At 36.4% G+C, this 27,421-nt stretch overlaps 1 protein-coding gene across 2 annotated transcripts; it reads left to right on the plus strand.

The window, feature by feature from the left end:
• On the plus strand, window positions 1–26,915 carry FEZ2 (fasciculation and elongation protein zeta 2). 2 transcript variants are annotated; one of them, XM_041477156.1, is made up of 9 exons: window positions 1–272; window positions 1,776–1,884; window positions 5,083–5,199; window positions 6,600–6,744; window positions 9,418–9,686; window positions 12,438–12,518; window positions 16,319–16,394; window positions 18,568–18,633; window positions 24,775–26,915. In XM_041477156.1, the coding sequence occupies exons 1-9, from the start codon at window positions 37–39 to the stop codon at window positions 24,789–24,791; spliced, it is 1,116 nt and encodes a 371-aa protein (XP_041333090.1). In that variant the 5' UTR covers window positions 1–36; the 3' UTR covers window positions 24,792–26,915. The 2 variants fall into 2 exon arrangements, with proteins under 2 accessions (XP_041333090.1, XP_041333091.1); XM_041477157.1 differs by lacking the exon at window positions 12,438–12,518.
• Window positions 26,916–27,421: the final 506 nt, after the last annotated feature.

Here is a 27,421-nt window from a genome sequence, read left to right on the forward strand (position 1 = left end):
GCACCGCCGGGAGCGCGCAGCGCCGCGTCCCCAGCTATGGCGGCGGCGGCCACCTCGCAGCGAGACCCGGGCGATTGGCAGGACTTCTCGGGATTCCAGCCCTCCGCGGGGAGCGGCCCCGAGGCTGCCTGCGACAAGGGCGGCTGGGGCGGCGGGGATCTCGGGGCGAAGCTGTCCCTCTGCTTCGAGCCCCCGCAGGCCCGGGCTGGCGGCGGCGAGAGCCGCGTTCCGCTGCGGCCGCTCACGGAGCAGAGCGCGCTGCAGGACGATGAGTGAGTGCGGGCCGGGGGGCGCGGAGAGGGAGCGGAGGGGAGGGGAGGCCCGGCCCGGCCTGAGGGGACAGCGCGGCCCGCCAGCCCTACCCGGCGAGAGCGCTGCCCCTGGGCCTTGCGGAGCCCAGCAGGGCTTGTGGGCTGCGGGAGCGGAGCCTTTCCCCGCCCCCGGGGCTGCAGCTGGGAGCCGCCGGGCCTCGGCAAGGGGGCACGTTCGGCCGCCGCGGCGCGGGTTTGGCCTGGAACCCTCTGGCTTTATCCCCCCGACTGCCAGGGAAGCGTGTGAGCATCGCAGAGCTTCTTACCCCGCCGAGCTAGCGAGAAGTGCTGGTTCAGGAGTGCAGTGACCGTGGTTAGTATTTGTTTAGCTTCTTGCAAAGTGTCCGCTGTCTCGCTGCTTGAATTTAAATGTGGAAAGTGCAGAAAGCAGGTGAAGAACAAAATTGCAGCTGCAACTGCGATAATTGTTTGGAGTTTTTCCCCTGGAGGAATAGAGCCTTTCTGGGCCATGCTGCTGTACAGTTTTTAGCATTATCTTGCGAATGTTTCTGTTTCTTATTTTATAGTAAATTTAGTCAGCTAATCTGTATTAAAAATACTGCTGTCTTGCTTTAAGGTAACTCAACTGTATGTCTTGTTCTTCTAAGAGAAGAATAAAAAAAAAGCCTGTTAGCAAAATACTAGATCTGTGGTGTAAACACTGAGGTAAGTTCAGTGAACCGTGAATCATGCTGGGCAGTGATGAGGCTCTGTCTGCCTTTCTGTGTCTGCCTCGGCCTTTCCTCTGACCTCCTGTGAGCCTTAGCTGGGCAGCCATTCCAAACATCCACCCACAGCATAGCGCCTGGAGGCAGGGCTTGGCTGGGGACTTGAGTCCCCAGCCTGCTCGCAGTGCTGCTGTGGTTAGACTGAGCTGCTTCAAGCCTCAGGTCTGCACAGGCCAGCCTCCAGGACAGCCAGAGAGGATACACACTCTAGAAACAGTAAAGACTGACCGAGGACAAGAGTGATGGGCTGAGCTCTCCTAGAAAAAAAAATTGTTTCTTCCAAAGTTTTAGTCTGATCTGTGCGTTTTCATTATTCTGTGATAAATGGAAATGAAAAAAATAAAATATTTGGCTCAGAATTTGCTGCTCAGCCTCTGCTAAACAACATTAGGAATGCAATTTATAGCTCAGCTCAAGTTTCATTGACGGAAAGGCTCATCCACCCCCAGAAAAGATTTTGAGTGTAGTTACATAATTAGTATAGAAGCTATGTCTTCATTTATTGGTTTTTTTTCTCTGCTGTTGCTTAAAAAGGGAATTAACTTACATTTATCAAAAAACATTTTCTCATACCTTTAAAACACTAAAAATGTTTTCAGTAACTTGCAAATGAATATTTAGGGAGGAAAATACAGTTACTGATAGAGATATATGATCATTAGGAATATGGTTATTGCTGATTCAGTTGCTGCTTGTTTTGAGGTCTGCATTTTTGTTCCTTTATTATTTTCTTCAGGATTTGGAATGCCTTGACTGATAATTATGGTAACGTGATGCCAGTTGACTGGAAATCTTCCCACACCAGAGCTTTGCACTTGCCAACACTGAATCTTTCAGAAAAAGGGGTAAGTTCTGATCAGCAGAAGTACCCTCTTTGGTACTCAACAGGGAAGTAAACTATGCATTTCTATAAAAGAATATTGCTTTTAAGTGGCTGAAAATATTTTCAGTACTTGCTATTATACTTGAGAGCTTTTTAAAAATCAAAGAACCATTGATGGATGTTTCTGTCACCCTGGGCTGGAATAATTCAGGGTTAGTTTTAGATGATTCTTCATTAGAGCCAGAGCATGATAGAAAAACATGTAAAATGAGAAAGTGTTTCACATAAAACCTTTCTGCTGTATGATTCATTCATGTTGAACACTGGTCTGGGTAAGGGAAGAAAGGAGGCAGGAGTTACTCTGATTTAGTAAATCCAGTGAGAACTTCCCAAAGTTCATCTAATTCCACAGTCAGATGGCTCGTTTAACAAGAAAGGTGGCCCAGGAGACACTGAAGTGCAAGAGCTTGTTTTGTTTTCCTTATTTAAGAGTTAGAATAGTTCTCTGGGGCAGGAACAGAGAATTAAGAGCTTCAGCAAGGTTTATAGAAAGGGTTGTCCTCTGATGATCTTAAAAGTGGATTAAAACACTTCAGGAAAAAAAGCTGTGAGGAATTCCCATCTCACAGGTTTTCTGAGGAAAATCGTGGCTTATCTTTTAAACATAGTGAAGTTAAATTTGGCTTATCTTTCAAACATAGTGAAGTTCAGTTATGTTGTAAAAATACCTGAGTGTGTAACCTGAGAATTGGTTAATGCTTTGGCTTCTGTCAAAGATAATTGATTATCATTAGCTAATCAACAGGTGCTTTTTGCTGTGACAGGAGCAAAGATTGTTCTGCTGAAGAAGAAGATACTTTGGGGTTCAGTAGAGGGAGGTGCTAATTTGGATTCTTGATTTGCATCTCATGGTTATCCCTTGAATTTGACTTACGTTTCTTCTGAGTCCTTGTTCAGATGTATAAATGGCTTTAGAGTAATTAAATTCCTACAGTTTAACTAATAATACAGCCCCGCCATGCTGTGACCTTGTGTCAGAGAAAAATTGAGTGGAAGACTAATGGATTTCTTGGTAAGGAACTAAGTATAGTACATAAGAAGATGTTTCGTATAGTTTTTTTTAAGTTACTTGCAGGAAGTTATGAAGAAAGTACATAAGTACATAAAAAAGTGTAAAGTGTTGCTGGATTAGGAAGAATCTTAGATATGCTGCCAGTAGAGAGAAAACCAGTTCATGGATTAAATGTATCTGAAGTTTTTTCAGCTTTCACTCCACATGGAATGCCTTCTGATGTGTAAAGGCTGTGGGGAGTGTTTGACATACTTTCATACTTTTCTTCTGCTGCTTTGTGTTCAGCAGTTTTGCTGGATATGTGACAGCACATATGGACCAGCTAGTATCTTGTTTTATCTTCCTTACAATGATAACTAACAGCTAAGTAACACTTCCATGATGTGTTTGAAACTAATAATATGCTACCAAAATTGTGCAGAAAGCATTTCTCCTCCTGTTTAGTAGGAAAAGATATGAGGTCAATAAGGCTGATTGACCTGATCTTGGTTCCTTCATATGACAGGTCTATGTACACTTCTGTACATCTCTGACAGTGAAAGAAGTAGCTGGGTGGAAGTTTTTTGCGCAGTGGTATGAGGAATGGGATTGTGCTATTCCTTGTTTGCTTTGTTTTTGCTAGATTGCTTTTAAATGGCTCATTCCCTGGTAGCAGGAGGACAGGAGGCATGGAGTGTGGCTGGGTGGAAAGCCAGGTGTTCCTTTTAGTCCAGGTTACAGCTGATGCCATTTTTGGTGGTTTATTAGTCTGTATTATCAAAATGTTTTTGAAGGTCTCTCAAAATGTTTCTGGAGATGTCAGGAGTGAAAGCAGATCTCCTTCTAGATAGACTTGCTTACTTATGCTTGCTTACTATCCCACCATTGTTGTCACATCCTATGTGCGTGAAAAAATATTTGGGGACAGCAGGCATTTAAAAAATGCCAAATTGGAGTGCATCTATGTAGTAGGTGAAGAGAGAGTCCTAGTGGAGCCTTGTCACTGCAGAGTTACTGGAATTCAGATTGTGGAAAAAAGTGGACATTTTACTTCATTCTGAGGGCTGAAGAAGTGAAAATTGTGTGTTTATCCCTGCAGGTGAGCTATCTGGGGATATTGGTTGCAGGTTCAAAACGAATCTGGGAACTTATTAAGGTTTCTGAAGAAACTGAGAAAATTGGAGGAATTACAAGAAAAATTGAAAACTGATACTGTGAGAGCAAGAGCTTTGTACAGCCAGTCATAATGCTTGTAAATTAGCCCAAAGATCAGTTAAAGCAGTTGAGCTCACATGGCAGACATTGGGTGTTGCAGCTTTGAGGGGCTTTTCTAGGCTAGAATCTAGTAATAGACAAAGTACAGAAACAATTTTGTAAATAAACCAGGATATATTACTGTGTGAGAGTAAAATGCCTGACTCATTAAGGAGGGGACTTATGTCTCTTAGCTTACATATATCTTTGGTTTGAAAGGATGAATATAATTTGGTGTTTATATATGAGAACAGTGTTACTTCTCTTTCTTTTTGAAAAGACCCTGAGATATTCAATTACACTTTTTTTTTTAAATAATCTGGAGTGATACCAGTGTTCTGATACCACCGTTCAGGATCAACTCTTCTCAGGTTTTTTCCATGTCTTTTATTATGTGATAAAGTGGAGCCATAAAAGCACTTAAAGTAAGAGGTTTGTGTAATATTAGACACTGTAGGCAAGTTTTTCACCCCACACAGACATTTGTCAATCTTCAATTAAGATTCAAGTATTTACTTGACATATCTGCATGTCAGTGTGTATATGGTCTTTTTGTATGGACATTATTTAATGACATTAAAGATTGACAGCTGCAATCTTCAATTAAGATTCAAGTATTTACTTGACAGCCTCCCATGTAGATATCTGCATGTCAGTGTGTATATGGTCTTTTTGTATGGACATTAAAGATTGACAGCTATTTTGACTTTGTCCAGTTGCAGTTTTGGTTTCATTTTCCAGGCTATTTGACAGAAAGAACTGTTGATTCCATTATTTTGGGCCAAGTTCAGTTTCATTCTTAAAATTCAGTGATAGGTCCCCATTTGTTTTTTGTACTTGTCACATGCATTTTATACCTTCACATTAGGGGTGTGTATATATATTTACATAAATGCACCTTTTCATGCTTTTTAGGTAAATGACAACTTGAACCTTGACTTGTCAGATGATGAAGAGCTCAGAGAACAGTTGGATATGCATTCTATCATTGTTTCCTGCATCAATGAAGAGCCACTCTTCACGGCAGAACAGGTAAAGTGCTCAGCAAAGACAGTGTTGTTGGTGTAGAATGTTTTTTTAGTCTGTTATTATTTTTTGTTGCTCTTGCTCTTCACTTTAGCTAAGCTTCTTGGTTGTTCTTTGTTTAGGGTTTTAATAATGTGGGAGATAGCATTACATCATTCAGATTTTAAAAGTGTTTCAGTATTTCAGGTGAGGTTGATAGTCCAGCGTCTTTGAAATCTTTGGTATTTCTTACAATGAATTAGTCAGGAATGCTACTAAATTAAATATATGTGTAAAAAGCAAAATTATTTTCAGAATCTTAGTGGTATGGTAGAGTTTGTAATTTTCTAGCATAACTGTGTGGCACTTCATAGTTTCACAGGGCTTTGCTGTTAGCAAGAGTTCTTTGAAGTTTTTGCCTAACATGAGGGCACATCAGTGTTTCTGCTATTAAGATTTCAAATTACTTGGTATCTAAAGTCTTTAAATCCATGGATTTACTTCAGTTATCTTGCAAATTGCTCTTCTTAGTAAGGTTAATGAGAGTAAGGTCTATTAAGATCCTGCTTTAGTAAGCAAACAATCTATTTTGTTGTTGCTTAAATGGTTAAGCAATGGTTAATCTGTGAACTCTGATGAACACGGTTATTAATAGTACAGGAGACAGGGCTGCTTGAACTGCCTCGGCTCTTTTTTACTGTGGGCTGGATCTCAGCACTGACTACAGCCTCTAAACTTCTAAAAGTTGCTGTGTTATTTATTCAGATGTCTATTTAATGGTTTAGCCCGTAGAAATGTAATAGTTTATGTGATGTAAAGTAAGCTATCTATGCACAGAATTTCTGTTGTCATACTTTTTGTCTGGCTCAGGTCTTATGCCAGGGATGCAAATCAGCTTCAGGTTATGGTGGATCAGTTCAAAAAACTTCTCACAAGCACAGCAGATTTTCAGGCTGTTTAGAGGGGCTTTTTGGTTTGTCAGAGAGTTTTTTGTGACTTTTTCTTCGTTGTTTTTGTTTGTTTTCATTTTGTTAGTTTCTGGTTGGTGGAGGCAGGGGTCTTGGTTTTACACAGAAAAATGTGGTGAAATAAGGAGTGGGGGAGGTAACTGATTTTTGTTATTGTGTCTTCCTTCAACTGAATATCTTTCAGAAAAGATACTCCAGCTTACTCTTTAATTTAGTTCTCTTAAGCAAAATCATGGGTACCTTCATATAGAAATAACCCCATAGTTTCAGAGCACTTCTTGTTTTGCCATCACCAATTTACTGTTACAAGGTAACAGGGAGCAAGGGTAGGGAGGAAATGTCAGTATGATTTTATTGATCCTCTTCCATCTAGTCTTGGTGGTAGTTTCATCCAGGTTTGCTTCAAATTGCAAGCTCTTCATGTAGGAGGGTTTTCATAAGGGTTTTCGTTTTTCAAAGGTGATTGAAGAAATAGAGGAAATGATGCAGGAATCGCCTGATCCAGAAGATGATGAAACACCCACCCAATCAGATAGGCTCTCTATACTTTCCCAGGAAATTCAGACCCTCAAGAGATCCAGTACAAACAACAGCTATGAAGAGAGTAAGTGGTGTTTATTTAGCATTTTTGCTCTTATGCTTGATGAAAATAATTTAAAGCATAAGTTTGCCATGTGCTTGATTCTTAGCAAGTCCTTCTTATGAAATATCTGCATTCAAAAAATATTTTCAAAATGTTCTGAAATAGTAGCCTAGATTTAGTGGTAGAGGACTTACCTTTGTCAGCTTTCTTAAGACTAAGAACAAAAATAAGACTTAATAGAATTTAAATTTAAAGCAAATATGCTGAAGGTTGAAACATTGGAATGAGATTGCTTCATGGGTAAAGTGATAAGTTGGTATTTTTTTATTAAACTTAATTATTTTTCTGTAATGTGGGACACTTTCTTGAAGCCAATACAATGTTTAAGATGAGCTAAAGCTCTTGAAAGCTATTCAGTAAATAAAGCTTTACCATACCTGTGATACAGTTTCACTCATTGCAACATGTCTTGATAGACAGTAACACAAAAATAAGGCAACCATTTCTTTTTTGCCCCATAAGGACCATGCATATTTTTCGATCCTCCCTGTCCATTCCTCTTCAGAAAGCTTAAAAATGAAAAATATCCTTTGTGTCTTCTACTCAGATGAAATCATCTGTGCTTCCCTATACAAAGCAAAGGAGAAATTAGATTAATAATTAAATTGTAGTAGGTTGAATTGCATGTAAAAAAAAACCTGTGACTAATCAGTTTCATAATGGAAAATTTTGTTTAATCTTTACATTTACCAACATGAATTCTAGAAGGTAGTAGGGACACAAAGAACTTTTGATAGATGATCTTTCTGCTTTTGTCTTTCTTTAAAAGTTTGGTGCTCTCTTTCCTGTAGTCTGGGTTAACAACACAAACTCTGTAGAAGATTCAGAAAACTGGCCAACCTCTTGTGGCATGACTTAGAGTTTCTGCTACATTTCAGATTTATGGAAGAGATTCCAACCATGAAAATGGTCTCTTAACTGTCTCAACACATAAATTTCAGGAAAGTGAAAAGCAAAATGTATTGTGTTCAGCAGGGCTTCCTGGTTTTCTGACAGTTCCATATGTCTTAAGGTTTGAGCTAATCAAGCTTGCTCAGTATTTCATATCATGTCAATTTTCCTTTGCCTCAGGAGTTCATCTTGTCTGTTGCATCTTTACAGTTTAAAGGTCAGTCTCGACCAAATAGTGCCTTGAGTTACTTTGGCAGATAATTTAACTTCGCTTCAGCAGTTTCTCGGATTCTGCTTTTATGTCTTTCAGGTCACTACTTTATTAAAAACTCTTGCTACCTATTTTTAGTGTGTGAAGGTGCTTCAGAATTGGTCTGCATCTCTCAGAAATTTTTACAGGTTTTTCCTAGGAACTTTTGATTTTTATAGGATAGATCAGAGATTTTCATTCATTTAGGATTCAGAGCAGGAAATCACTTTTATTTACTTTTTTATTGGACAGGAAAAGACATACATTAAGGCAGGCCAAAAATAAAGCTCTGGTTGCACAAGTGAGTTCCTCAGCCTACTAAGTTGCAGTCCATGTAGTCTTCTGCATTTGAATTCCTCTGTCCCCACTCACGTGCATTAGCTGAGGATTTCCTATGTAGCCCTTTCAAGACTTCAATAATGACAACTGATCTGTCATCAGTCAGGACTGCAGCAGGGTAACCTACACCTGTGGTTTTAGAACAATTGGTTTTTAGGCTGTGAAGCTGGTTCTTAAGTGTTGGTACTCACAGGTGCCCTCTCTGTTACTCTCTGAGTACTGTTACAGTGTTTGAACAGAGTTTAAGGCCTAAGCTACCTTGAAAAACTGTGGCTCCTTGACGTGGAATTTAATTAACGGGTTTCATTGCCTTTTCTTCAGTTAAGTAAGTGATAAGGAGTTTTTTCCAATCAATTTTCCTTGCTGTAATTTAAGAGAGAAAATTGACATTTCACTTTACTACCTTTGATGCTTCTAGGAGCTACACTTTATTGTAGTTTGTGGCCTTATTTGTATTTTTCAACACTTGTCTGTAGGTGCTTTCTCTTACAAGTATTCTTGTAGACAGGATATTTACTATACTAATTAAATGAAATTAAATAATTGCAAGTATCTATGCAGTGTCCTTAAACAGATTGTACCTGTCAGTGTAATCAGGACTGGCTCTTTGTCAAGTGCCAAATAAGATTATGTTCTTTGACACAGCAGCTGCTGGGACTTGCCAGCTTCCTAGGTGTGTCAGATCTAAACTGGAACAGAAAGCAGTCCTCAAAGATCTGCTTTCTTTTAACCCAAGCAAGCGTTAAAACATTTTCTTGGTCATAGCGCTATCTGTAACACATCACCCAGTAGTTCAGAAAATACGAAGCCCTTTTCCTTTGAACAGTGAGTGGAGAGGAAACTAATAGTTAATAGCTGTGTCAGAAGTTTAGCACTTAATTCAGCTTCCAGCATAAACTACCAACACATTCTTCATATTTGCAGATTATCCCAGATTTCTCAGAAGTAAGAAGAAAATTTAACCATCTTATTGTTGCTAATCTTGTCACCTCTGGGATGTGTTTATTCCTTTGGGAATATTGTTTTGTTCTATGTGATTTTAGAACTGAATTTTTTGTTTTGAGAAATTTCAGAGTACATTTTTCTTGTAACTCCCACAAGTTTACTCATGCTTAAAATCTTGACATATTACTTTTTATATGAACTATTTGTAGGAGTCAAAAGATTGTCTGTTGCTGAATTAAATGAACTGCTAGAAGAAATTGAGACTGCTATTAAGGATTATTCTGAGGAACTGGTACAGCAGCTGGCTCTACGAGATGAGCTGGAGTTTGAGAAGGAAGTGAAAAACAGCTTCATTTCTGTCCTCATTGAAGTACAGAACAAACAGCGAGAACACAAAGAAACAGCAAAGAAGAAAAAGAAGCTGAAAAATGGTAGTCCTCAGAATGGCAAACAAGAAAGAGGTCATATGCCTGGAACAGTAAGAAAATTTTTATAAGTCTTTATACATTTAAACTTTTTTTGGGGTTTTTTTTCTGCTATGGGAAGTAGTAGTCCTAGATTATATTAAGATACCTGGTACTCCTGCTTCCATGCTTTCATTCACAAACAAGGCTTAAGCTTTTCCTGTTGAGAATTTTTTCACAGGGTCATATATTTTACTCTTTTCATATGCAGAAAATATTTTTTGACTGTTTGCAAATCAGCCTGGAACTGGCATACCTTTCTTGCAAAAAATACTGTCTTTGGATGTACTACTCTGCATTCTATTGTCAGTAGGCAAATGCGTTTATGTGTTTGGTTTCACTGTGTGAATTTTAGTATCTGTTAGTCTTGCAGGCAATTCAGTACTGTTCTTACTGTCATTGCACAGATATTTATTGATCATGCTGGTTTCTAGGTAGGAAAAAAGTGAAGGTCTTACCCTGGATCTCCTAACCTGTGGCACAGTTACTACATTCAACAAGAGACAGGAAGGAGGCCAAAGTGTAGTGCATGTATACAGGGAAGAGATAATTTGTTTTATTCTTTACAGAACATAGCAACAAAAGGAAAAACGTCTTTCAAGTAGAGTTGGATAAGAGGAGTCAAAGAACAAAAGAAATTAGGTTATTAGCTTGTCAATGCAATATTTTCTTTCTTACCTGTTTAGTATAATTTAAATTTACTCAAGTGAATATTAATGTTTGAATTTCTTAGTGATTCTTATGGGATGCAAAAAATGTGGTTTTGTAGATCTTGGCTAAGTCCTAGAAATAATGTTTCAGTTCAACATGAGATGGTTTTGGGGTTTTCTTTTCAAATACAAGGAATAAACATTTATAATGAAATATTAAATGTTAAAAATTAATTCAAAATTTATTTCTAAATTTACAAACATAAGATACCTGTGATATACCCCAAATAGGGTTCTGATCTCTTCTGTCAAATGAGAGATGTTTGTGTGTTTAGCTAAGTTTTGGTGGAACTTAAGAAAGTATATGTCTGGAAAACCATACAAAATTGTCATCCATTTACAAGAGCACAGTGAATTGTTCCTTTTTCCTTGCCAGTCATGGAAAACCAAAAGGGGATATTCTACCTAGAAAGAAAAATAATTACTTTGTTTTGGAACTTGAGTGATTCACAAGCTGTTCTAGTTAGTTTAAAGATTAGAAACTTGAATGATGCTTTCAGGTATAACTTTGCATGGTCCCAGGATAAGACATTTTGGTGTTTGGTCGCTTCAAGATACAGATGTGTCAGGTTGTTTTCTAAGAGGGATTGAACAGACTGGCTCACAGGTGAGACTGTAGCAGCATGTGTGTGATTCCTTTGAAAATAGATTTCACTGTCATCAAGGACAGATTTGAGAGCTGTCTCCCAGAAGGAGGTGCAAGGTTCAAGGTTCCTTTCTTCAGCAGTCCCTTTTTTCCTTTTTTTTTTTTTTGGAAGTGCTGAGAATGTGGTGCATGCAGGTAGTATGTTCTAGTAGCTTTGTGAAGACTGAGTTCCTGTTAATAAATAATGTATTCATTGGTTGTTTTGTTAACTGTACTGAAGTCTCATTTAAATGCAAACCTTGGAAGTAGAGTTAAATTGTCATACTCATAAGAAAATGAATTTTCCTGTAGATACTATAACTGAATATAAAAAAAAACCCCAAATATTATAATTATTTTGTCCTTAATACTGTCTTTGGGTAAATCAGTTTCTCAGACTTCTAAACTTTTACCTCTTTCATAAGGGGAAACTAGAGAGCAATTAAAAATAGTCAGGGCCTGAAGATACCCGTTCCTTCAATTAGGATATCTTAAAAGAGTTAAGATGGCTTTGGCAAAATGTATGTCTTTACTGACCTTGTGTGCTTTGGAAGGTAAAATAACACTGTATTCCAGCACATTTTATTCCCCTCACATAAATAAATAGTTTCCGATAAACACGCTGAGGTGTGCTCATCATATTGCCCTGTGTCAGCAGCTTGGCTCTTTCTTCTTTTTATGTTTATGTCACTTGGTGATTTTATATCACATGCTAAACATCAAAAATGTTTTGATTTTTTTTTACTTCTCCAACAAGCAAAAAGGATTACAAAGTTCAAGGAAAAATGTGTAGTTGGATTATATACTGCTTTTACTTTACTTGGATTCCATGATTCCATGCAGTGGGGCTTGAAATCAATATGGGTGTGTTATTATCTAATTGTGTATATTTTATAGTATTATAGAATATAGGCAATACTAATCTATGCTTCAGTTGTGGAAAAGGAAGCATGAAAGCATTAAAAGTTTTAAAGAGTTGGAGCTGAAAATTACTACCTCTGAACAGTGTTTCTAGTACATGCTTAAAATCTGAAAAATTGGTGTCAATAGTGTCTCTAAACGTACATTGTTCAAACACAAACGTTAGAGGGAATTTTACAGTGAGCTGAACTTTGAAAAATGCTATTTTTATACAATTCAAAATGAAACAGCCGTAAAAGGCAAGTCTCGATTATTAAGTCTGCAGTGTGAAGATTTTGTTTGAATAAATATTGGTGTAGAAATACTGCTTAACTGCCATTATAAGGTTTTCTTTTTAATTAAAAAAATTAAGTAGGTGAGTAAAGAAATAGAAGTGTGCTGAAATACACCTGGGAGCTTGTCTTATCCATTTGTCTTTCATAGTCTTGATAAATGCTGATTAATAGACTTCTGAACTTTTCTCTGTCCCTTTTTTTTTTTTCTTTCTGCTTTGTTTTCACTACTTTTAGCGCTTCAGCATGGAAGGGATCTCAAATGTCATACAGAATGGCTTCCGCCACACCTTTGGAAACTCAAGTGGAGAGAAACAGGTGCTGGGCTGTCTTCTCCCTTTTTTCTCATTCTTTGCCTGCACTTTTGGTAGGAGCTGAGATCTTAAAAATTGACAGTAGCTGAAGATAAATGCTGAGACAGGAAAAAACAGAATAAAATGCTGGAATCTCTGCTTCCCTACCTCAGGTTTCTGATCTGCCTACAGTCTCTTTCTCTCCTCAGCAGCTCAAGAGATTCAAGGCTTGATACCCTGATGCACTGAGCTAATTATTAACCTGTATTTCTTACCCCAGGCTGAAAGTCTGTTTTAACATAATGTGTGCTTTTGATACATTGCATGTCTGTAAAAATCTAATAACCAGTCAAAGAATGTGTATCAGGTTAGATGTAGTGTTTCAGCCTTCAGCATTAGCAACTTGAGTAAGAAAAAAAGGTTTTGATTTCTTTTTTCTTCAAATGTTCAGAGCTGATACATCTAAAAACAGAGTAGCACCTCGAAAATGTATAGACTGTACTTTTTTCGATTTTGAGAACTGCATTATTTTAAAAGTAGCCAAATACGTGCAATGCAGATTACCAATATAAAATACAGGAGCTATAGGCAAGTTTGTGCCTTTTTGTTGGTTATTTAAATATTGAAATGTAGAGCAGAGACAGCTTCAGTGGGCATCAGATGTTGCGTGTACCTTGGAAGCATCTTATAGATGTTGTGTGTACCTCGGAAGCAAGATTCTTATGCCCTATTTCGAAGTAATAACTTGCCTGCTATTTCAGATCTGTAGTATGTATTTTATTAACTGCATTCTGAATTTTAGTGAACAAGCTAATGCTTGTGCTGTTGTTTAGTCTTTTGGCACACAACAAAATATTGGTATTTCACATTATTTAATGTGTACCCACTATTTTAGTTTATGCAGTTTTGTCAGAGGAGTCCATTAGAGTTATTTTTTTCCCTGGTGAGAAGTCCATTGAGGCAATAAATTGACTGGTACTTTAGAAGTCAAGGCTGATTAGGCTTTTGTCTGGAAGATGAGTGTTGTATCCTGCAGAGGAGTTTAGGAGGTAAAACAACTCCTCTCAAGTAATTCTGCAATCATGAGACTAGAAATCAAAGGCTCAGGCAAAGCATATGTATGTATGAGATTTTATGAATACATTGATCCAGTTATTTATTTGTCCTCAGCTTTGGGGATCTTGAACACATGTACAGAGCTTACCTAACAGGACTTTTTATCACTCTGTGTTATTACACTACTAGTAAAGCTGTACCTGTATGCTGGTTTGGTTTTTTGGGGTTTTTTTCCTTGGCTGTCTTAACCATAAATTACAGCTGTTTATACCTGTATCATTAGATATTTTAACTATCATATATTTTCATAAAATGAGCTTATCTAGCTATGCCACCCCATCATACTTTTGGTTGAAAGACTTTCACTGCTTCCTATATAGATAAATAGTAAATAGTATAATCATATGTTAAAATGACTGACTCTTCCAGTCATTTTTTGAGTTAATTTACTAATGTAATTCTTCATGCTGATCATACTTGTTGATACATGTTGATCTCCCAAAAAGTATGATCTCTCTTTTTCTATATCCTTATGGATATAGAAAACCCCTTATGGGGGTTTTTTATTCCCCTTCCTGTATCTTAAAGGAAGTCACAGAAGTAATATGAATTTAAAATTAAATGTAGGGCAGAAAGTAGAAGAGATACCAGCTCTTTTATGATTTATGCCTGGAAATCTATTTTTCTATGGCATTTGTTTTCTGTTGGGGAGGGTTTTGTTTGATTAGGATTTTTTGTCTTATAGTGGGTACTTCCCTTTTTAAAATCTTAGTCCCATTTTCTGTGCATATGTTTGAGACATAAATAAAAATTACTTAAGAGATTTTCACCATGTGAAGAGAAGCCTCCAATGGGAACTCCCTGTTCCTATCTGGAAATGTAGTCAAAAAAAAAACATTGAAATGTTGGTAGCTCTTTCTGGGATCATATTTCCAGAAGAAAATTCAAGACAGTCATCTTCACTTTGATTTTCAGGCATATCAAACACTTTTCTTAGGTGATGAAAAATTGCAGTGGGAATTGCTGCTTTATCATGTCATCAAATCTGCTTCAAAAATTTAGAGGTCACAGCAGATTAAACACTTGGTCTTGTCAGTAAGCTACACTTCAGTCACTCCTTCGTTCTTTTCATAATATGTTATCTTCACACAGTAATTCAGGAAATGAGTTTTTATAGTGCTGTTATAGAGACTGATTGTTACAGCTGCAAAGTTGATGACTAGAAGGAAAATATTTCTGGAAACTAAGAAATTCCTTTTTTTTGTTTTTGATTGCTGCTGTTAGGAAAAATGAAAGGTGACGTTTACAGGAGAAGCGAAACAGGGTTAGTTGATATTTGGTACAGTGAATTATCCTAGTGTTTTATTGTCCAGGTGAAGGGTAGAATGCCACGTAGTTCTGAAGGCTGGGAAAGACAGCCAGAAATCTGATTTCTGTGTTAGCAGATCCACTTTCATCTCTGCCATTGGCAGATTCAGCAGCCTTATATTCAGCTATAGATTCTGGTGATTTTATTAAGAGCACAGTTCTCTGGTGATACTTGGTTACATCTCCTGGAAAAGAAATTGAAAATTGATTGTTTCCTGAGAAGCATTGCACGCTTTTCTTTGCTGTGCTGAGTGGGCATGAAAAAATGCCGAAAGAAAAGGGAGGGAGAAAAGCACCCTGTGTTTGCAGAAGGTCTTGGGGAGGTATCAGCACCACCTGTGCAGTTGGTTCAGTGCTGCTGAGCTGTTTGCTTTTAGGCAGATGTCGTGGTTGGGCGTGAGGTGCGTGATCCTGCTGCAAACAGGGCAGTGGTTACAGCTGCGTGTGGCAAGCCTCAGCTCCCCCTGCAAGGTGCAGCTCCTCACCACAGGCTGAGTTACACCTGGCTCTCACTGAAGGAAGGGCTGTTACCAAGGGGAGGAGGAGACCTTGTACCTTGCTTGTAATGTGTTTTCTGCTCGTTGCCTGGAGAACTACTTAGATGTCAAGCTGAATGAGACATTGAGGGTTACTTTGCCTACTGCCTTGTAGCTGTAAAACCAGAATAAAGTTCCTGTTTTTAGTCTTAAAAATTAACTTGAGAGAAATTGTAGGAGGCTTTTCCATTGAGGAAAATTCCAGCTCTTTTAGTACTTTTGAAATTCTGACCTCTTTAAGGAGAATATGCATTCATACAGGCTGCAAAGCAAGGTGTTGCCTAAAATGCATGTTCTATAAGACCCAGCAGGGTTACGTCAAGAATTTGAAAATTAATCCTAGTTGCACTGCAGGTATGAAAATCTTGAAAGATTTCAGAAATTTTGCTGTTTTTTTTTTTTTAAGCAGACTAGAATTAAAGATTTCAGTAAATAGAATTTAAAAGGAGTTGGTTTGAAACTGTCTGTTAGTACACTCAGCTATTTAAACTGATAATTTAAATCAAATTCTGTATTCTGTGGTATTATGTTTCATTAGGCTTGCCTTGTTCTTTTTGGTTGGAAGTGTATAGCAGCAGAAGGTGAAAGCCATCTGTTTACATTTCCACCTAACTGTGGGACAACATCATTTCTTTGCAGAGAGGACAGTTAGCTGCATGACTTCTAGTGGCCACAGAATTTGGAAAAAGAAACAAAACAAACTTGGTTTCTGTGATAAAATCTCTGAGATGGAAAGGTAGAATTTAATCTGTTCTGAAATGTGATTATTTGTGGCTCGCAATTTCAATTGCTGCAATTTTTACAAAATGCAAACAACAGAGTTGCATGAAAGGACTGTCAAGTAACTCTGTTTTTCATTTGACAGTACTTGACAACCGTCATTCCTTATGAGAAGAAAAATGGACCCCCATCTGTTGAAGACCTTCAAACATTAACCAAAAGTGAGCATATGAAATTCCCCTGATACTTTCCTCGTTGTATATCCAGTTATGGTTGCTCAAAGCAGTGAATCCATCCAGTTCTCTCTTCCCTCTTACCCTAGGGCATGTATGTAAAGATGCATGATTTTAACCATAGATTTTGGCCACCTTGTTTCCTGAGCCTTCATGTTAGGTTTGTTTCCTAGCTGTTGTCTGAAGCCCTGAAGGCCAGAATCCTGCAGGTATCAGAATGTAAATGTTCCCATGTTTTGATATTAGCTGCATAGCATGAAATTTGGTCTTACAGTGCCTGATACATCCCTGTTTGTTTCCATTTGCTGTGCTTTACTGAGGTTATTGTAATGACTTTGACAAAATGGAGTGGATGTCAAGATACTTATGACTAGTTCAATAATGATTGCACTTGATTGCCTTTAAAATAGCCTGCTTCTCTCTGGTTTTGGTGGGGTGGTTTTGTTGTTAATAAATTTTGATAATTAGAAATTCCGAACACAGTTTTGACAATGCTTTGAAGTCCCTGTTCTTCACATCTTTTTTAGGCAAGATCCTCAAAAGTATTGCAAGTTCTAAATCCTCTAGTTGTTTGATTTTATTGGGCTTTTTTTTTAAATTCCAATTTGCAAGAAATCAAGGTTGTATTTTAAAAAATACTTATTAAGGTGGTTTAATACAGCAAAGCATCTCTAGGAGTCAATAGCATCTCCTTCATTGGATATTTATAGGAACAGTTTAAAAATAAGTGGTAGAGTGCATCAATGCATTTGATCAGGCTTCAGTGGAGAATCTCACTATGTCTTTAAGGTGATTTTCAGCAGCAGTTCTGTGATTCTACAGGTGTCTGAGGGGTGGTAAAAGGCTCATTGGTTGTTTTCTGGAAATAGAAAATTAATATTATATAAATTCCAGAGTAAATGAAATGTTTAAGTAGGAATTAAAGTTCCCTTTATTTTTCTACAGTAGACAGCCTTAGGTGTTAATTTGTACTTACTTTGTGACAAAGGATTTCTCATTTTATGTTTATTCTTGCCATGAAATTTTATCCTCTTGCCATATTCAAATTTCACTTGACACTATTAACCACATGTTAAAGCCTCTTGAAAACATTTTGTGTTGTTTGATGGTTTATTAAAAAAAGGTCTCGCACAGATGCATTGTAAAAAGAGCATTAACAATATTGATTTCTGTGGGCTGGTTGGAACTTGATCCTGTGAGTCAGTTGCAGATCTGTGACTCACTGTCTCTGCTGTTGTTCAGGCAGGCAGTAATGCAGGTGTTTAGTTGGTTGTTCAGTTGTTTTTTCTTTCAAAGCTCTGTATTACTCCATAGTTATGAACACTAATGTCTTACTTCAGTGTAAAAATTGAAATGAAACACTTGTTATAATTTGAGTTTAGAGACTCATATGAGGAATTTGGAGTTTATTAAATATTGCTTTTCAGTAGAATTTTGTAATTTTGCTTCTTTTAGTCATGTCCTGAGCGCTTTATAAATAATAGTCATTGTTTTTCTTTATGTAGTGACAGACAAGTGTACACATGTCCAGTAAAGCTTGTCCATTTCTTCTTCAGAAATAGGCAAGATGGACAAGATCTACTCCTATATGTCACAAAATGGCATTTTTGCGTTATTATAAGTTAGTGCTGAATTAAGTAATGTAGTTAAGATTTTTTGAATCTACAGCAGATAACATTCACCATTTCAGGGAGGGAAAAAAAGCACCACTAATATTTCCATATAGTCATTCACAGTATTTTTCCATTATTTGAGGTAATGATCAAAGACATTAAGTAATGAAGCATACTTTTCTGTTCTGAGATTTCCAGCTTATCAATAGTTGTTAGCATACTTTCGTTTTTGGATGTCATGACTTTCTTTTGGTTAGAATCTTTTATAGGGAAGAGGTGCTTATTGTTCTGACTGATGGCATTTTACTGTAATATTAACCACATTAAATGGGACTCTTGCCTTCAGAAACTGTGGAGCTCAGTGAGAATTACACAAGTGAAAGGTGGAGAGGATGTGATGTCTCCTTGTATCTTCTCATCTTTCACTTAAGAGATTTCTTACATCTCATGGTAGTATCTCTATGAGCAGTTGGAGCTGCTCCAAGGTATTTGTTTTATGTGTTATGTTTCATTTATGAGTAAATATCTGATTTTTTTTCATTCTTTAGTTCTGCATGCCATGAAAGAGGATAGTGAGAAAGTGCCAAGCTTGTTAACAGACTATATTTTAAAGGGTGAGTATGCTTGTCAGCAGGGATTTTATTGGATTCTAAATTAACTTGATTGACTTACAATGTGTATTTGAAAATAGTGATCCTACAGCATTCATGAATTATGTTACCTTTCAATCAAACACAGCTCTCATTTATGTTTTGTTTTGTCCAAGCATTCCGAGGTACAGTTCATACATAAAATATGTTTATTTTGTTTGTGTTAGTAAAATATAGCAAACTGCTGAATGACATCAGCAGGCGCAAAGGAATCTGGCTTACAAAGTGAAATGGGTATAGTTAAAATCTTCCATTGCACAGTTTTTTTAGTAATTGGAACTCAAACTACCCATGGCATAGCATTTGCTATGCAGAGTGCTTACAGCTTCATTTCAAGTGCTACCTTCTGATCAATAATAGAAAGTATTTATTTCATTTATTATACCTTCTTGAGATATTGTTTTATAAGTTTTTGTATGAGTCATTTATTTTCCAGTCTTACACATTGATTGTGTTTAAAGAATGTGAGACATGAACAAATTCTGTTTGCCTTAGTTTTAAAGGAGTTGTTCCAGATAGTTTCCAGGTTGTAAAATTATTTTAAAATGTTTCACATCTGACTTCATTTTTGCCTAGATCTTACTAATGCTTATGTTCTTACTTAATTCTTGGCATATGACACAATTTTGTTAAGTGTTTAAAGTTTAGCAAATGCATCAAACTCCCAAGATCTGAACAAATACCTGTACAGAAAGATTATGGGTGCCATTTTGTTTGCCACCAAAATGTTTATAATACTCTGCTTTTCATATGCTGTGAAAGTTTTTCTCTTATTTTGGTATCATGCATTCCAAGTCTCATCTTGTTTTCAAATATACTGTCTTTTGACTTCACTCACTCCATATGATTTTTAAAGGTTTTTGTATTTCTTACACAAACTTGCAGTCACTCTCATAATCTCATCTCACAGATACTTGAAAGGTTTGAGTTATGGATGACATATAGTCTGCTGTCACTTCAGAAAATCTGAAAAAGACATTCAATGTTCTGGAAGCTCCAAGAGACTTCCTGTTGAAAGAGATCCATTTCTGAGTTTTGTGTAGGGTTGAAGAACTGCCACATACAATAAGAATGCAGAGATCCTTTCAATTTATTCCTTTGATTTTTCCATTGTTTACTTATTCTTTCTAAAAATTATTCCTAAATTAGACAGATGTGTTTGCATGTGAGCCTTGTAGGATCATGTTCAAGGTTTTTTTAGTGTTGATGGGACTAATCCATACTTCTGTGAAGCAGAATCTTTGTCCCAGTAGGATGAACTGTTGTCATTAATTAAAACTTTTTGCTCTTCATAGTACATCTGGTAGTAAGTGACTGGATTTAACAGTGCTTTTCACAGTGTCTGCTCTTATTTTAAGATGTATCTACCCAGAAGGACTTTCAGATTACTGAGATATTGAGGAGAAACTGGCAATTTAGGGAAATGGAGAAATCTTTTTTAAAAGCAAAGGCTGATAAAAGTAGACTACCTGAACATATGAGAGGATGAGCTAGGAAGCTTGAACTGAAGTTCCTTCCTGCCTCTTGTATGCTCATTACTTAAAAATCACCAAGGATATTCTACCATTGCGATGCAGCAATTGCAAAAATACCATGCATTGAGTGTCTTGGATCAAACAGGTTGTCCATCATATGCAAATACTGTTGCCTTTAAATTGTGGAACACAAATATTGGGCTCATGAAGAGCAATCACTCACATCACTCATAGCAAAAGGAAAAGTCAATTTCCCCACAGCTACCACTTCCTTAGTGAACAGAACCAAGGCTTTCTTCATCCTGTGTGGGTTTGTGTGTTCAGTGGCAGATAGTTGCGAGCAGAGCTAGTGAGCGTAGAATTTTACTCTTCCTTTCAGTATAGCCTTAACTAAGCTTTATATGCTATGTTGACATTATATTAAATATTTATAACTCAACTAACAATATTACCTTGTACTGTAGATTATTCTGTGGCACAGGCAAAGTCTTCCAGTTGTTTCTGAAGTTGTAACCTACTGCTCTTTTTCTGCCACTAAAACTTTGGCCTGAAACTCCTGCAAAGCTTTAATGGCACAAAATACTCCCAGCCACCAGTCTATTGTCTGGACATTATTTTTAAAGCTTGTTAAGAGGAGATTGGTTGAATTCTTAACAACCACTTAGATCAACTTTCAGCCGAGCTTTAATACCTGAAATTCTAACCTATTTTTTAAATTACGAAATAAAAAGAGTGACCTACTTTTAGAGGATTCTGCTCTTTTCACTGTAAAGATTAAAAATGTCTTGGCAAGGTAAAAATCTTTAAGAAGATTTAGGGTTTAAATTTTTTTCCTGAAAGAAGTTCTGGACCCAGTGGTTTAATCCATATGGTGTAGTGGTAATTGTATTCATTTTACACAGAATGGATTTTATTGCTTTTTCTTAAGATATAATCAAGAAATGAAATTTTGAAATGTGTGAATTATATCACTAGAGGTACTTGCTTCTTTTAAAATCTGTTAAGTACATGTTCCTTTGAGGATCATTTTTTTCCAGTCTTGCAACAAAAAAACCAGTAAATTACCTGTGACATTAGGATATGTGTAGCTTTATAGGAAATCCAGTTTGGCATCTGACTGCACCGACATAAAAACTTTTTTCAAACTTTATATTATGTTTTGCAGAGCAGAAAAAATAAATTTTACAAACATGCTCTTGATTATTTTTTTAAAGCAGCACTGTCTTGCTATTCTGTGGTATGTAAAAAAATAGGATATGCAGTCTTAATGTCAGTGTTACAGCTGTCCACAGAATTATTAACAGACTTGCCCAGATACTAGTGCTCACTCTTGAAAAGTTACTTAAATTGTTCAGAAGCAAAAAATTGAAGAAAAAAATATCAGGAAAAAGATTTTTGCCAAAGTATTGTTAGTACAATGTAAAGGAACAAGTAGAAGAATGCTGTGAACATGGAAAGGTGAATGGAACCATAAGATTGAGCATAATTGTTGATGTAACACAAAATCTTACCACATGACTGGTGTTCTGAGGATAGTGAAATAAGTTTATATTTTCTCTGAATTCCATTGTGTTTTGTAGAATTCAGAAATTCTGTGTAATCTTGAATAACTTGAACTAAATGCCCAATAATTCTGAAATTTGGATCATGTAGGAAGACACAGACACCCTCTGTGTGTACTAATACTCACTATCTTCATTTAATAATGATTGGGTAAGGTTGTTCGGACAACAGCTGGAACTTGAAGGACAGTTCTGCAGCCAGACCTGCTGTTGACTTTCTGTGTTACCATAGATCATTCTTGGATTTTTTTTCATAATCAACTAATCCTGCTGAAGTGCTGGAAGTGGAAATCCTCAAAACGTGGTGTGTGCAAATCCAGTGTAATAAATAAATTAAAAAGAACAACTCTGGCCATTTCATGTTAGGGGATAAAACCACCTCTATATGCATTTCTCAGTAGGATTATTAGTTTTGAAATTATTTCTGGTGCTTGCTTTCTTTAAAGCATCTTCTTTCCCCAATTTCTACTGCCCCCTTGTGTCCCCCAAAATGTTAAAAATATCATTTTCCTTGTCATGCTTAAGTCCCTCTTTCCAGGGGTCATTTAGCTCTCCCCTGGATCTTTTCTGTAAGGAATATCTTCTCAAAGGTAAGTATCCCAAAGCCAGACTAAGTACATACCCTGTGAAGAGTCTGGTACAGTGTAGCAGCTTATTTTCTCTTGTTCGTGTTGCTGTTATTGCAGCCTAAATTATTTTCAAAGGGATACTTTTTCTTTTGTGAGGTTCTGTTTCATTTTACTTTTCAGTGAACATCTATCCTGAACCTAACAAAATGAAAGGGAATTAGTGATTATCTTTGCAAGTGAACTCTAGTTCTTCTCCCACTAGTGTATGATTTATAGGTGGTAACATGAAATTGACCAGCATTTGCAATTGTGCTTTTTTCTGAATGTATTTTAATATACCAATATTGTTATTGTATTTTATCACTAGGAGTCACGAAGGAGAAACTGGGATTTGAAAAAGGGTAGGGGAATGAATTTACTGACAGGGAAAGAAATACCAAACCAGGACTGAAATTCTTTATTATAGAAAGCACACTTCTGGACTGAAGCTGGCAGCTTAGTAAGGTCACAGTATTTAAATGCTGTTTGTTCTCATCTTTCTATTGACCTTTTTTGATGGTTGGACTAATAGAATGTGATTTGAAAACTCTGTGCTTATATCCATTGAAAGACATAAATAAGCTAAGTTTTTTGTGCACAAGTTAAGCTGTAAAGCAGATGGAGATATTGGTGTTGTACCTTGTAGCTGCATTTGGTTTAGGTGTTGCAACAGTAGTAAGTACCATATCCTTTGATGAAAATGTCTTTGTATGGACAGTGCTCATTGAATTTTTACTTTCTTTTTAAAACTTTGCGGTTTTGTAATGACTTTCCGCATAATGATTAATTTGTCAAGTGCAATAATACAAGTCGTATTTTATATTTATTATAAAAATTAATATTTATATTATTAGTATTATGTATATTATATGTCATGTAGTTGTAATCTTTGCAGTATGCAAGTTTAGGTTGCTTTCTGAAGAAAATGCCTCTGTGCAGTTGCTTGTCTCTTCAGTTTCACAAGTAGTGATTGCCAATTTCAACCCTACAAGACAGAAGCAGGTGTTGTGGGAGTAACAGAAATACTGTAGGGAACAGCATCTAGGTAGGAGAAGGACTGGAGCTGCTGTTTGCATTGAGCTGGTGGCTGTTGCCTTGAAAAGCCAGCATCTCTTTGGGTCTGATGTATTCACCTACTTGAAGGCTCGTACAGGGGCTCCTGTTTCTTTGGGGCATGAGAACAGGGAGAGAGGGCCTGCTGGGATGGACTTCACAGCAGGTTTAAAGTAGAAGCTGAGGACAACATTGTGGGAAGGGGAATTATCTTGTTTTATTGCTATGTGGGTAGTGAAGAATATCTGACAAAATCTGCTGGAAGCAAGAGTTCCTTAATTTAGCTACTTCCAGAACAAATCAGTAATATATATGAAATGTTAACCAGTGTATACACACAATTAAATATTAGGTTAGATTGCCTGGTATCACATCTAGACATGTTATTTCAAGATTACTACTTTTTAACTTCCAGTTTTTGCAAAATGTGAAGATCTAGCTTTGTGTACAAGAATAATATCTACATAACTGTTACATAAAATATATAAGTATGTTCTTACAGCTGAAATTATTTCCTCTGAAATCAGATGCGTCGTTACAGTAAACTTTATAAGATGTATTTACTGCTAAGCTTTGCGTTCCTTTCCAATTATCCTCAAACAGTAACTGTGACAAAAATAGTGATAAAAATAATATGCTATGCATTACTAGTTAGTAAAATGCATGAAGTGTCTAGTATTGTTTTCTTCTTTTTTCTGAATGTAGATGTCATGAAAGCAGAAAAATTGCCCGTCTCTCTCATTGCTATTTCATATCTGATCTTTCAAGTAAAAGTTTATAATTTATTTTGTTTTAATGAAGGGTTTGCACCTTGTTCTATTTTTAAATTATGCAAGTATTTCAGATAATGAGAACATTTATTTACTTGCCTTTGAAGTTTTTGTTTAATTGTTACACCTGACTTCTTTATTTGCTTTTGTGTTGTGCTAGCATTGGTTTGAAAGCTGGATTGCTCTGAGGTTTGTGTCTTACATTAAAACAGGAATGAGAAACACGTGAAGGACATGTCTTATCTTGCCACTGTGTGATTCTAGTACCCACACCAGAATTAGAAAGTAGAGTTAGAATCTCAAGTTGTCAGTGCATATTTTTAAAACATAACTGCATGCATCACCTGTTATTTAATGTTCTGTTTTCTGATATAACACTTTAAAAAGCACTATTTAAGACATGACCTTTAGTTAACTCATTTCTGGATAATACTAGTTAAAGGTAGTGGGTTGTGTCACTTCATTACCTTTTGAGAGAGGATGAAAACTTAATTGCCAGTTTCAGTTGATTACTAGATTTTACTGTGCTACTAATAGGGTAGAATCCAACATTTAAATATTTTAGTATATGCATTACATTTTTATGCAGATCAACTTCACTGATATTTATCAACGTGTATTTGTGGTTTTTTTGCAGTTCTGTGTCCTACATGAAGAGGGCTGCCTTTCAGAATTAGCCATGCTCCTTTCTGTGATGAGAAGCTTTCCTTGGATAAAACTCATAGTATTTTTTCATATGGCACTATACTTAAAGCAGTATTCATTTACCTCCTCTATGTGTGTGGATTTTCTGATCCTACAGTAAGTCATCTGGGCATGACAACTCATCCAGTTTAACTTAATAGTGCAATGAACTAGAGCAGGGAACAAACATTGTACAGTTTTACTTGCATTGTTCTGACTTTTTAAAGTCTATTTTTTCATTGTATAGCATGTAGTAAATCCTCCTGCACATTTTGTTGTTGGAAGGAAAGGTAAACTTTGAATAGTGTAAATAAAAAAAGCTTCATTTTAAGGAATCCATATTTAAAATCACCCTTGATTACTAAACAAAGATGAAAACATTATCTTAGTCAGACTTGGAATTTAAGATTCAAGTGAGTTCTCCAGGACACTCCAGAAAGGTGATTGTAAAAGTGAGCAATCAACCCTGCTTTGTATATAACAGATTTGTTCATAGATGAACAAATCCATATTTCTTGGTTTGACATAAGTAATTGTGTGTTACTTGTTCTTGGTATTAACACAAACATCTGACTAATGTAATATTTCATGTTTGGTTTTATTTTGACTAATAATGTTCATGTGGCTTAGATATTCTCCCATATTGCTGCTATAATTTTACTGGTTTTAAAAAATGTTTGATCTTAATGAAAATGCTTCAATATATAAAGATTTTAAAAGGCAGTATCTTTTTAAAAATACATTTACAGTTTGAAAAACTTGCACCTGGCTTCCAAGTTAGTATTATATTGAGATGTTTGTTGTTATGTATCTCTGAATTTTACTACAAATATCTCTTGTAAATTGTATGCACTGTCTCCTCTGTGATGATGTACCTGCATTCAAACAGATGAGAATGTACTTTATAAATCCTGTAAAAAAAATGTTCCCCATATTCTCAACTTCAAATACTTGTCACAAGTAATTTTGCCAGTCTAAAAGGTGAGACTGAAATGTAAGCAGTACCTATGAAAAAAAACAAAAATAAAACTAAAACACACTTTTTTCTAGGTTGAATTCCTATTGATTCTTCATCCAGATGTATATACTGAATATCTGAAGGTGTTGGAATATGAGGTTCTAAAGAGATAATTATGTGTTTTCTTCAGGTTTTTTCCATCTAAAGTGTTTAGGGGTTTTGTTAGTTAAAGACAAATTTTGTCCTGAGTACCTTGCATCATCTTTAATGTTCAGCTTTATCATCATCACTGAATACTATTTTGATCAGTAAAACAACATGGTTTGAAGATAGTTTTTAAAATGTATTTCAGGGTGTTTTTTTCTCTCAAGGCCTCAATATTTTTGTCTTTTGTGCCTTTTTCAGCTTAAAATTCTTTTTCTCCTCCCTCTCCCCCACTTGACCACCAATGGATACTTGCCAGCCTGCTCAGGAATAAATAGGTCCTCTCCATAAGTGTGGCATATGTGAAGAAGTTTTTTTGTTGCTTTACTTTAATTCATTTGTGGTTTCTCTAAAAAGAAGGCAGCCATTTATTTCTGTAGCTGGTGTGTTATAAATTCATTATGGCATGCTTTTTGTGTAGAAATTCTTGGTGTTAACTGTTGATGCCTACAAATGGGCAAAGGGGATGACCCTGCTTTATTTTAAAAAAGGTGCACATGTGAAACCCACAATGTCTCTGTGTGAGATTATTCAGAGGTGCTTCAATCTTCTGATGAGGCTTGAAGTGACAAGATGGAACAAAATAAAACAACAACAATTAAGAGAAGAGTAAATAAGGGAAATAAAAAAGGAAAACAACAAAAAAACTTCTGTCAAAGTTTATGTTACTTGTAACAAATCTTGGATGACTTAAAGTTACAAACTACTAAAAGTAATGAAACTGGAAATAAAGACCAGAAACAGCTTTAGTGAGCTAAGCATCTGCTTAGGAATTTCATGCCTCTCATCAGACTAAGCAAGGTTTCATTATGAAAAGTACCTGTTTACCTTGTATGCATTAAACAACAGCTGCCAAATGTGGCAAGTATTATATGTATACCTGTATATGTACATAAACAGATCTCAAAACATTTGAATAAAAAGAACTGTGCTTATCTGCTTTTCTGCTGAGTTCTAAGTACTTTGTATTTTCTACTATGCATCCTTTTTTCCCAAATCCATTATTGAATCTTGCATTCTTTCAGGGAGATGGATTTCATTTTTTTTTTTTTAGTTTTAGCATGTGACAGGTGTAAATGGCCACCCAAAAATAGCTGACAGATACCTTAGCAGAGTTCATGAAAATCCACTCCACTATTGTTACGAAGAGTCCTGGAAGCAAAGTTGCCCTAAAGTCATTGAATTTTAAGGTACTTAATTTATTTGTATCACTTGCTTAATTTGTTTGTTTGTTTTTATCTTACCCTTTTTCTGTGTTTCAGCTATTTTGTTTGAAGTTTATTTGCTTCATGAATACAGTTAAAATTTTGAGCCGGGGTCTGTCTGGACAGGATGTCAGAGGTAGTCAAGAGTCCTAAAAGGTACGGTTTTGGTTAAGGGAAGAAACTTGAAAGCAACTTGAGTTCCCTTCTGGTGATAGGTAATGATGTAGCTGGAC

This window comes from Pyrgilauda ruficollis, unplaced genomic scaffold (assembly GCF_017590135.1).
Source record: "Pyrgilauda ruficollis isolate IOZ18807 unplaced genomic scaffold, ASM1759013v1 scaffold4, whole genome shotgun sequence".
NCBI lineage: Eukaryota > Metazoa > Chordata > Aves > Passeriformes > Passeridae > Pyrgilauda > Pyrgilauda ruficollis.

Excerpts from the sequence above, each read along its gene's own strand:
- FEZ2 (XM_041477156.1), top strand. The coding sequence starts at position 37 with ATGGCGGCGGCGGCCACCTCGCAGCGAGACCCGGGCGATTGGCAGGAC. Across the intron at positions 1,885-5,082 it reads TGAATCTTTCAGAAAAAGGG|GTAAATGACAACTTGAACCT; the intron begins GTAAGTTCTGAT and ends CATGCTTTTTAG. Across the intron at positions 6,745-9,417 it reads AAACAACAGCTATGAAGAGA|GAGTCAAAAGATTGTCTGTT; the intron begins GTAAGTGGTGTT and ends AACTATTTGTAG.